The sequence below is a fragment of the Hypanus sabinus genome, chromosome 18 (assembly GCF_030144855.1).
Source record: "Hypanus sabinus isolate sHypSab1 chromosome 18, sHypSab1.hap1, whole genome shotgun sequence".
NCBI classification, from domain to species: Eukaryota; Metazoa; Chordata; class Chondrichthyes; order Myliobatiformes; family Dasyatidae; genus Hypanus; species Hypanus sabinus.
This window is the reverse complement of record NC_082723.1, coordinates 71,594,367-71,606,189: the sequence shown is the minus strand read 5'-3', so window position 1 is coordinate 71,606,189 and position 11,823 is coordinate 71,594,367. Positions and strand designations below refer to the sequence as shown.

Genomic DNA, 11,823 nt, shown 5'->3' with positions numbered 1-11,823 from the left:
AGCTCAACAAGGAGATCTCAAGACAGGATTCTAAACTTGGAAAAACCCTGCAGCAAACAATTCACAATGACTTTCTTATGGAAGCTGTGGGAGAAGTGTGCCTTCAGGGAATGGGTACAAGAGTATCACCTCCCCCACATTAAGTCATAGACCATTCAGCCAATCCATTAAAATGCAATAAAAACAGAAGATTAAGTGCAGCTAGCAGACAAATTCTCCTGCACAGGTTTACTCTAACAACCACAGATCTGACCCCCTTTACCTATGATCGGTGGCCAATATTAATTACCCCGTCAGTGAGCAGTCCCTGGAAATTGAACTTCCGGGGCTGCCAAATTCTAAACATTTAGGATGCCTGCAGGAGAAAGACGAGTGCAGTCAGGAATGAAATCATCTCCCACACAGCAGTCCATGGGAATCTTCCACTTAAAATACTTTGATGAAAATCAAATCTTTACAAGCTCAGTTTCTACAAAAGACGTTGAAGAAGTACTTCTGGGCGGTCACCAGAATGGACATGAAATTATATGTTCTCAGTGCCTTAACTATTTTGTAATGAATATCCCTGGAATCTTGCTCAATAAAAGCAACAATTTTAAAAGATGCATCTCCAGTTCTTCTGTTTTAAATTAAAAAAAATTATATTCTTATATTAACTGCACAGCAGTTTCAAAACAAGAATTAATTTTATGTGGAAAACGTGACATTACAGTACTAGAGTAAATACTTGCAAGCCATACTCTGAAATTGTGTGCTGTGCATCTTTAACGTAACCATTTTCATAGCTCTAAACACTATGTTCCTACCACAGCAGAAAAATGGGTGAATTTTGTACCGGCTGGTCGATATCTTGCCCTTTCATCTTTTAGGTATAAATTTTTACAATGCTCCAGAGCCTCATAAGTTTGTAGAAAAAGTTTTCTAAAGACCATTTTTAAAGTTCAGATTCATTCAATCTTCATTCTCTAGGAGCTGCAATGGCTTTGACATCGAACACCTTCAGTGCTTGAAGCGAGTTTGTTCACAGATGTGGTTAAATTTCCTGGAAGAAGAAAAAAATGAAAATAAAATGGCTGGATTTCACCAAAACGTTTCCCAGTTAATACCAATTCAGATGATACTATTCAATTCATACAAAACAGATAAAGAATTTAAACATGAAAAAATCTGTAGATGCTGGAAATCCAAAGCAACACACAAAATGCTGGAGGAACTCAGCAGGTCAAGCAGCATCTATGGAAATGAAATAAAACTCGCCATTTTGGGCTGAGATCTTTCTTCAGGATGGGAAAGGAAAGGGGAAGATGCCAGAATAAAAAGGTGGGAGGGGAGGCAGCCAGTTAGAAGTGATTGGTGAAGTTAGGTGGGTGGGAACGGTCACAGGCTAGAGAAGGAGGAATCTGATAGAGAAGAGTGAACCACAGGAGAAAGGAAGTAAAACCACAGGAAGGAGGGGACCCAGGGGGAAGTAAAAGACAGGTGAGAAGTACTAGTAAAAGGTCAGAGTGAGGAATAGAGAAAGTGAGAGGGGGAGAGAATTTGTTTACCAGAAAGAGAAATCAACCATTAAACAACACACAAAATGCAGGCTGGGCAGCCTCTATGGAAAAGAGTAAACAGTCGAAGTTTTGGGCTAAGACCCTTCACCAGGACTGGGAAAAAAGACGAGGTCAGGGTTAGAGGAGGGGTGAAGTAAAGAGCTGAGAAGCCGATTGGTGAAAGAGATAAAAGGCTGGAGTAGGGGTATCTGATAGGAGAGGGTAGAAGACTATGGAAGAAAGGGAAGGGGGGAAGACCATTCCAGAGGAGGCTATGGGCAAGTAAGGAGATAAAATGAGGGGGAAACAGGAACGTGGTCGGAGGGAGGGGTGCATTACCAGAAGTTCAAGAAATTGATGCTCACACCATCAAATTGGAGGCCACCCAGATGGAACACAAGTTACTGCTCCCGCATCCTGAGTGTGGCCTCATCACGACAGTAGAGGTGGCCATGGATTGACATGTCAGAACATGAATGGGAAGTGAAAATGAAATGGGTGGCCACTGGGAGATACCGCTTCTTCTGGTAGATGGAGCACAGGCGCTCGATGAAGCAGTCCTCCAATCTAGGCTGGGTCTCACTGATATACAGGAAGCTGCACCGGGAGCACCAGACTCAACAGACTCACAGGTGAAGTGTCGTCTCACCTGGAAGGACTATTTGGGCCCCTGAATGGTAGTGAGGGAGATGGTATAGGGGCTTGTTCTGCTTACAAGTACCAGGAGGGAGATCAGTGGGGAGGGACGAATGGACTATAATCAGATGCCAACTTCAAACATTAAGGGAGTAGTACTGACTGCTCATTTTAACAGATGCTGCCTGACCTGCTGAGTTCACCCAGCTTGTTTGTACGTCTTGATTTGACCAGAGCATCTGCAGTGTACTTTGTGTTCACTGGTGCTACACAAATTGCTGTGAAGTTTCTCAGCCAAAATAACAAACTTATTTTAGACCATTTCTTGTATTCGACAACAGATCATCAAATTTCTGCTTAGGTTCAATAAAAAAAAAATCTGTAGTCCTAAGGACAAGTTACTAAATCCATTCCTCCATGGCTACAGTCAACCCTTCATAAATCAGTTCTTATGAAGACACGCAAGGCTTTAATATATCGATGGGAGGGCACAATGATGCTTTGTAAAGGGAGATCTAACTCACTCTCAGCACTGCTATGGCAGAGCCTCTCAGTTTGTGGCCTTTATTATTCAAATTACTAAGTAACAGTAGCAAATTGTATTGAATTCATGCCAGACGAAAGGCCAACTGGAAAGTGGCAGACAACACGTTCAAAGGATCCACAATTCAAGCAAGGAATTAATTAACCTCTTGTGGTACTTACATAGCATGATGTGCTTTAACCTGTGTTCGACAGTTTCGACCCCAGTAACAGTCTGGACGTGCGGTTACAGAGCCTGCAAGATCAATAAACCGCAATTTAAACTAAAAATTCCTCAATTGAATTCTATTATCCAAATTCTACCAGTCAGAGACTATTCTGACAGGCTGCATCGCCGTCAGATATGGGGGGGGGTGGGGCTGCTACTGCACAGCACTGAAATAAAACTGCAGGGAGTTGTAAAGTTAGTCATCTCCATCACGGGCACTATCCTCTGTAGTATCCAGGACACCTCCAATGAGCAATGTCTCAAAAAGGCAGCGTCCATCATTAAAGACCGCCATCATCCAGATCATGACCTCTTCTCATTGCTACCATGAGGAAGGAGGTACAGAAGTCTGAAGACACACACTCAATGATTCAGGAACAGCTTCTTCCCCTCTGCCATCAGGGAGGAGGTACAGGAGCCTGAAGACACACACTCAATGATTCAGGAACAGCTTCTTCCCCTCTGCCATCAGGGAGGAGGTACAGGAGCCTGAAGACACACACTCAGTGATTCAGGAACAGCTTCTTCCCCTCTGCCATCTGATTTCTTTTTGGATGTCAAACCCATGAACACTATTTTACTACTTTTTTTTGCCCGACTTATTTAACCATTTGATATACATGCATATACTTACTGCAATTAAGATTTTGTCTATTATTATGTACTGCATTGTACTGCTGCTGCAAAGTTAATTTTCATGACAAATGCCAGTGATACTACACCCAATTCTGCAGATCGGTTGTGTAGGAGGGAAGGGCGTGGAGTGAATTTATATAGGTCAGCACAACATTGTGAGCTGAACGGCCTGTACCATGTTCTAGAAGCCATGTTGTATCCACATCAGCGGCATTATGCCTGTTATGCCACTGGCATTAGGAGAAGCAATGAAGGTCCTCCATCTCTGTCTGTCCTTGACCATAGCTTCTCTATTGTGCCCCAGGTGTGGTTCAGGACGCTCATTCTTGCCTCTAAGGTACAGAGCCAAGTTGTCTTTGGTCTTCCACATTTCCTCCACCTTTAGGGGTTCAATGAAGTGCTGTCTTGATGATGGAATTGGCCTCATGGCGCAGCTAATCCATCTCCAACGTTTCCTCATGAAGATTACGGACCTACGCACTTGGTGACACTGAGGGAGCAGGGTGTAGTTAGAGATCCTTCTTGACCAGAAAGATCAGAGGATCTGCTGGAGGCTTGTGATATGGAATGACAACAGCTTGGCAAGGTCATTCTCTGTCATGCACCAGCATTCACACCTGTACAAAAGAGTGGATAGAACAAGCTCTGGTACAGCTTCACCTTGTGGACGCTGTACTTAGATGATCCCCATAGGTTGCTCAATGATTTGAAGATGTTTCTAGCTTTGCCGAGTCCGCACTGGATGTTGTCCTTGGTTCCACCATCCTGCCACCCAGGTGGATGAAACTGCAAGTGCTGTTGTATCCACTTGCTGGATCGTTATTGAAAATGACAGCACTTTTTTTTGTTAAATGAGTAAGATTGGAATTTCTTAACAGTTGATGAAGTGTTACTTATGGCACGGTATTGTAGCGGTTAGCACAAAGCTTTACAGACCCAGTGACCCAGGTTCAATACCCTTTACGGAGTTTGTACGTTTTGCCCATGACTACAAGGGTTTCCTCCCACAGTCCAAAGCAGTACCAGTCGGTAGGTTAACTAATCATTGTAAACTGTCCTGCTGATTAGGCTACCAGGGTTAAATAGGAGGGGAGGTGGGGGGGGGGGGGGTGGAGAGGGGTTTGCCCTGTGGTGTGGCTCGAAGGGCCTGTTTGGTGCTGTACTTCAATAAGTAAATGAAGCCTACCTGGAAAGTCCTCCTTTGGAATGTTCTGCCTGTACTGATAAGCCAGCTCACGGAAGTTATGTAGTCCACAGCAGTAACAGAGGACAGCATTTGACGAAACATTATAATCTGTTTAAAAATATAGGATTGTTTATGCAGTTAAGCTTGTAATAAACAGACTGGAACAATTGTATATGATTTTGATACATGTCCAACTCATAGGCAAGCTTTTTCATTTCCAATTCAAAAAGTTCCCACAAGGTTTATACCATAAAATCATAGGGTATAAGAGCAGATTTGGGCCATTTGGCCTATCATGTCTGATCTGCCATCTCATTATGCTGATCCATTTCCCTCCCAGTAACCCTTCCTGCCCAATTAATCAAGAATCTATCAACCTCCGCCTCAAATATACACAATGACTTGGCCTCCACAGCTGCCTGAGGCAATAAATTACACAGATTCATCACTCTCTGGCTAAAGAAATTCCTGATGAAGGGTCCTGTTCTGGAACCTCAAGTATTTACTCTTTTTCACAGATGCTGCCTGGCCTGCTGAGTTCCCCAACATCTGTGTGCGTTGCTCAACTCCATTCTAAATGGATGCTTCTCTGTTCTGAGGCTGTGTCCTCGGGTCTTAGACTCTCCCAGCACAGGAAACATCCCATGCACAATAAAGTCAGCACTGGAAAGGAGCATTACTAATTGATTGCATGAAATCCATTGTAATATCAAGTGGGTTAAGTAATTAACATTGCTAAAGTAAGAGCACTTGAGAAATTAATGGAATTAAAATGCCAACAAATCCCTTGGACCAGAATGGCCTACATACTAATTGAAGAGACTGAAGACTCATGAATTTACTAGCTCTGAAGTTTCAGGATTTCTTCGACTCTACAACAATCCCAATGCTTCAGTTTAATATCAGAGAATATATAAGGTATACAACCTGAAATCCTTACTCTTCCCAGACATTCACGAAACAGTTGGCAAAAACTCCAAAGAATGAATGACAGGAAAACATTAGAACCCTCCCCCCCTCCCATGCACAAACAGCAGCAAAGTATCAGCCCCCTCCCCCCCCCCCCAATTTGGTCTGGTATCTATAAACAGAACAGAACAGTATCTATACATTGCAAAAAGAACATCCCACAATCCTGATTGAGAAGTTGCAGAACCTGGGCCTCTGCAATTGGACCCTCGACTTTCTAAACGGAAGACTACAGTCTGTGCGGATTGGTGATAATGTATCCTCTTCGCTGATGGTCAACACTGGCACACCTCAGGGGTGTGTGCTTAGCCCACTGCTCTACTCTCTATATACAAGTGACTGTGTGGCTAATCATAGCTCAAATACCATCAATAAATTTGCTGACAATACAACCATTGTTGGTAGAATCTCAGGTGGTGACAAGAGGGCGTACAGGAGTGAGATATGCCAACTAGTGGAATGGTGCCGCAGCAACAACCTGGCACTCAACATCAGTAAGATGAAAGAGCTGATTATGGACTTCAGGAAGGGTAAGGCGAAGAGGCACATACCAATCCTCATAGAGGGATCAGGAGTGGAGAGAGTGAGCAGTTTCAAGTTCCTTGGTGTCAAGATCTCTGAGGATCTAACCTGGTCCCAACATATCGATGTAGTTATAAAGAAGGCAAGACAGCGACTAAACTTTATTAGGAGTTTGAAGAGATTTGGCATGTTAACAAATACACTCGAAAACTTCTATAGTTGTACCTTGGAGAGCATTCTGACAGGCTGCATCATTGTCTGGTACGGAGGGGCTACTGCACAGGACTGAAAGAAGCTGCATCTTGGACACCAGCCTACAAAGTACCCAGGACATCTTTTGGGAGCAGTGTCTCAGAAAGGCAGCATCCATGATTAAGGACCTCCAGCACACAGGGGCCTCCATGCCCTTTTCTCACTGTTACCATCAGGAGGGAGGTACAGAAGCCTGAAGGCACACACTCAGTAATTTAGGAACAGCTTCTTCCCTCTGCCATCAGGGAGGAGGTACAGGAGCCTGAAGACACACACTCAACGATTCAGGAACAGCTTCTTCCCCTCTGCCATCAGGGAGGAGGTACAGGAGCCTGAAGACACACACTCAGTGATTCAGGAACAGCTTCTTCCCCTCTGCCATCAGGGAGGAGGTACAGGAGCCCGAAGACACACACTCAGTGATTCAGGAACAGCTTCTTCCCCTCTGCCATCAGGGAGGAGGTACAGGAGCCTGAAGACACACACTCAGTGATTCAGGAACAGCTTCTTCCCCTCTGCCATCAGGGAGGAGGTACAGGAGCCCGAAGACACACACTCAGTGATTCAGGAACAGCTTCTTCCCCTCTGCCATCAGGGAGGAGGTACAGGAGCCTGAAGACACACACTCAGTGATTCAGGAACAGCTTCTTCCCCTCTGCCATTCGATTCCTAAATGGACATTGAAGCTTTGGACACTATCTCACTTCTTAAAAAATATACAGTATTTTTGTTTTCGAACATTCTTTTATATCTATTCAATATATGTAACTGATTTTGTTATGTTTTATTTCATTTTTTTTTCTCTCTCTGCTAGGTTATGTATTGCATGCATTGAACTGCTGCTGCTAAGTTAACAAATTTCACATCACATGTTGGTGATAATAAACCTGATTCTGATGAAAAACACTGTAGCTTTAAGCATAACACCTTAAGACATGGGAGCAGATTGACGCCATTCAGTCCAAGTCTGCTCTGTCATCCAGTCATGGCTAATTTATTATCCCTCTCATTCTTCTGCTTTCTCACCATAACCTTTGACAACCTTAACAATCAAGTACTGATCAACCCTCGTTTAAAACATACCAAATGATTGGCCTCCACGGCTGTATAAGAATGAATCAAAGACAAAGAATAAACGGCCATTTTCACATTTCACTAAAAGCAAAGACTTAAATGTGATATTTGCTGGTATTAAGTTAGATAGGAAGGTAAATCATGGAAAAGGTAAGCAAATTTAGATTAAATAATGAAGGGGCAGAAGGGGCGAGGTCACACAGTTGGAGGGAGGAGGGAGGTCACGTGAAATCTTTCACTTTGAGGGGAAGAATTTATAAGCAGGAATAAAAAATGTGTAAATGTACAACAAAATGCATTGTCATAATCATAGAAAGGCACAGCACAGAAACAGGCCCCTTGGCCCATCTAGCCCATGCTGAACCATTTAAATTGCCTACTCCCATCAACCTGCACTGAGACTATGGCCCTCAATACCCCCACCATCCATGTATCTATCTCAAACAATGAAAGCAAGCTCGCACACAACACTTGCGCTGGCAGCTCATTTCACACACACGGCCCTCTGAATGAAGCTCCCCCTCATGTTCCCCTTAAACTTTTCACGTTTCACCCTTGACTCATCACTCTGTTGTAGTCCCACCCAACATCAGGGAAAAAAGCCTGTATTTGCCCGATCTATACCCCTCATAATTTTGTATACCCTCTATCAAATCTTCTTTCAATCTTATACGTTTCAAGGAATAAAGTCCTAACCTATTCAATCCTTCCTTATAACTCAGGTCCTCCAGACCCAGCAACCCCCTTGTAAATTTTCTCTGTGCTCTTTCAACCTTGTTTATATCTCTCCTGTGGGTAGGTGACCAAAATTGAACATAATACTCCAAATTAGACCTCACCAACATCTCATACAACTTCAACATAACATCCCATCTTCTGAACTCAATATACTGATTTATGAAGGTCAATGGACCAGAAGCTTTCTTTAATACTCTATCCACCTGTGGCATCATTTTCAATGAATACTGGACCTGTATTCCCAGATCCCTTTGTTCTACCACACTCCTCAGGTCCCTACCGAAGTGCATTAAATTCTATCTGCCATACTTCTGTGACAACCACCAATACAGTCCAAAATGTCACTATGCTTCTGGCGACACATAGTCTGCCCACAATTTACTAACCCTAACCAGTACATCTTTGGAATATGGGAAGAAACCAGAGGATCCCACATAGTCATTGGATCTCATAACCCAAATGGGTGAAAGATACTGGATCAATAAGCACATTCAGACATGGAAATTAAAACCAATGCAAAATTTAAGCCACAATAATACCAGATGACAGCTTTGTGGCCCAAGTGCCCTCCACCTCTGCTTCTTCTATATACAAGACCTTTGTGTAGTTACTTGGGAGGAAAACAACTGTGTGGGTTTATATTTCTACAAGTTTTAAAGTGAACAGAGATTTCTAAAGCTGAAGAGAGCTGGACTATGCACACCTATCCATGTAATATGTCATTCTACAATGCACAGTAGAGAGCATCCTAACATGCTGTCTCACTGCTTGGTATGGCACTGCACTGTGGCACACAGGAAGGCGTTACAACAGGTAGTCAAAACTAGCCTACCCACCGCCAAGGGCATATGTACATAAAGGTGCTGGAAAAGGAGCAGTAATCACAAGGTCGTGACCGTCCTAGCATGCGAAGTTAGCTCTGATGGACTGGGTGGATGAGATCTTTAGTGAGATCCAATGGGCAGGAAGGCGGTACTGCAAAGCTCCATAGAGAGCGAAGGGCATGACAAGGCACAGAGAACGTCATGGTCACTTCCTGCAACCCAGGGAACCCCAGTTTGTGAAGCTTGTTCATACCACCGGACTGGACTTCTGAGGTCGAGAGACTGGAACTACCCCAGTGCAATGGCCTTTTCACTTTAAAAACTCTCTTGTAGAGGTTTCCCATCATCGTTGGACATGATGGACAACCAATGAATACAAGTTGTTCTGATTTTTTATTACGTTCTTCATCTTAATGTGTTTTTTTTTGTGCTGTATCAGAACTGGTGTAATAAAATTATTTGATTCTCCTTTATACCTGTGTACTGGAAATGACAAACAATCTTGAATTGGAAAACTCACTCACAATGAGAGAAACTGGAAGGAAAATATCAGAAATAGGAGCTGGAGTGGGTCACTAGAGTTGCTCCCTCAGTTAAAGACACAGCAAATCATCTAAGTCCAACTTTATTCCATTGCCCCCAAACCATTATTCTCTTAGCACCCAATAATTAGCCAATCTTATTTTATGACTAAGGTCAATAGCTGAATGTATCTACTGACCTCCGAATAGAGTATGAAGGGTATTCTCAGTGGGAATCCTATCTCCCTCAGCCCAGATCTTTTTGGTCTCTTCTATCAGATTCCTCCCTCTTCAGCCCTTTACCATTTGTTACCAACTTCTTGCTCCTTCCCCCCCCCCCCCACCACATTATTGTTTTCTTTATTTTATTGTGGGTTTTTTGGGGCTACATCAGAACCGGAGTAACAATTATTTCATTCTCCTTTTCACTCGAATACTGAAAGTAATATTAAACAGTCTTGAATCCTAAGAAATGCCTGCAAAATCCAGTTTAGTCCTCCAATTCAGAACCAAGGCACTTTCTTTTAGATGAAACATTAACCCAAGTCCATACACTCAGGTATTTTGATGAACAGCTGTCTGGTTTAGAGGGTGTGTGCTATCATGAGAGGCTGGATAGACTTGGGTTGTTTTCTCCGGAGCGCCAGCGGCTGAGGGGAGATCTGATAGAGATTTACAAGATTATGAGAGGCATAGACAGAGTGGAGAGAGAGTATCCATTTCCCAGGGTTGAAATGTCTAATACCAGAGGGCATGCATTAAAGGTGAGGGAATAGGTTCAAGGGGAAGAGGCAAGTTTTTCCAAGGGTGGATGCCTGGTGTGGTGGTAGAGGCAAATACCTCAGAGGCTTTTAAGAGACATTTGGATAGGAACAAGCATATAAGGAAGATGGAAGGATATGGACCTGGTGTGGGTAGAAGGGATTAATGTCCAGGTGTTTTTGATTTGCTTTTTAGCGGACTCAGCACAACACTGTAGGCCAAGCAGCCTGCTCCTGTGTTAAGTTCTATGTTCTAACATTTACCCTTCAGTCAGTGTGGGGAGAAAAGGATTTTATAGATATTTGTGGTACCTTGCCGAGTGTAAACTGGCTGCCTATGTTCAAAGTAAATTTATTACCAAAGTACAAACAAGTACCATATACAACCCCGAGATTTGTTTTCTTGCAGGCAAACCCAGTAAATCCAAGAAACATAACAGAATCAATGAAAGACTGCACAGAACAGGAGGGACAACAAAATCAATACAAATGTACAAAATCAATAAATTGCAAATACAAAAACAAAGAAACGATAATAGGCAATAAGTATCAAGAATATTTGTGGTGGATTTTCTGTTCAAAGGCACTGGTGTTTCCATACCAGGCAGTGATGCAATCAGTCAATATACTCTCCACCACACATCTACAGAACTCTGTCAAAGTTTTAGATGTTATACCAAATCTTTGCAAACATCTAAGGAAGCAAACACTGCTGTGCTTTCTTTTGTAATTGCATTTGTGTTGGGCCCAAGAGAGACCCTCTGTAGTAATAACAACAAGGAATTTAAAGTTGCTGATCTTCTCCACCTCTGAATCACTAATGAGGACTAGCTCTGGTTTCCTTCTCAAGTTAATAATCAGCTCCTTGCTCTTGCTGACATTGAGTGAGAGGTTACTGTCGTGACATCACTCAGCCAGATTTTCAGTCTCCTTCCTATATGTACCTCACCTACTCACAGATTACCAGTGAGTACATTTTGAGAAGTGCTTCAATGCTTCCTTCACGAAGTAAAAAGTTAGTTTTAGCATGATTTTAAGGTTTGAATTGTAATTAAACATACCTGTCAGAGCAAATGTTCCTCTCTGAAGAGCTAAAAGACTTTCCTGCAGCATCTCTTTCCAAGTAAGGCCTCTGGATGCAAGGTAATTCTGAAAAATATCACATCACGAGAGATGTGAGAATAATCACAAGTGAATTTCTGACAACTAGTTCAACTGATGATGTGGTGTTCACTGAGCTTGGCAATTAGTTTGCAGATGTTTCAGCACTAGTCGAGGTGAGATCTCCAAGCTTGCTGTTCGCTTGCCTTGGCCCTGATTCGTAGACGTCAACTTTCCTAAGAGCCAGCGAACCCCTAAGAGCCAACAGAATTCAAAGGTCAATTGAAAGGGGTAGCCAATCAGAACTGAAACAA

At 42.9% G+C, this 11,823-nt stretch overlaps 1 protein-coding gene across 4 annotated transcripts in view; it reads right to left on the bottom strand.

Moving 5' to 3' along the window:
- Nucleotides 1-11,823, bottom strand: part of chfr (checkpoint with forkhead and ring finger domains, E3 ubiquitin protein ligase) — an 87,096-nt gene that overhangs the window by 13,364 nt on the left and 61,909 nt on the right. For 3 of the 4 annotated variants that reach the window (XR_009516566.1, XR_009516567.1, XR_009516568.1), the window contains exons 13-16: nt 11,470-11,557; nt 4,748-4,855; nt 2,880-2,952; nt 836-1,042 (exon numbers count right to left, since the gene is read on the bottom strand). Coding sequence is in view for 1 of the 4 variants with exons in the window: in XM_059994632.1 (XP_059850615.1) it covers nt 1,000-1,042; nt 2,880-2,952; nt 4,748-4,855; nt 11,470-11,557 (312 nt within the window). In the remaining 3 variants the exon portion in view is untranslated. Of the gene's footprint in view, nt 1-663; nt 1,043-2,879; nt 2,953-4,747; nt 4,856-11,469; nt 11,558-11,823 lie in introns of those variants that run through there. The other variant, XM_059994632.1, reaches the window with a different exon arrangement.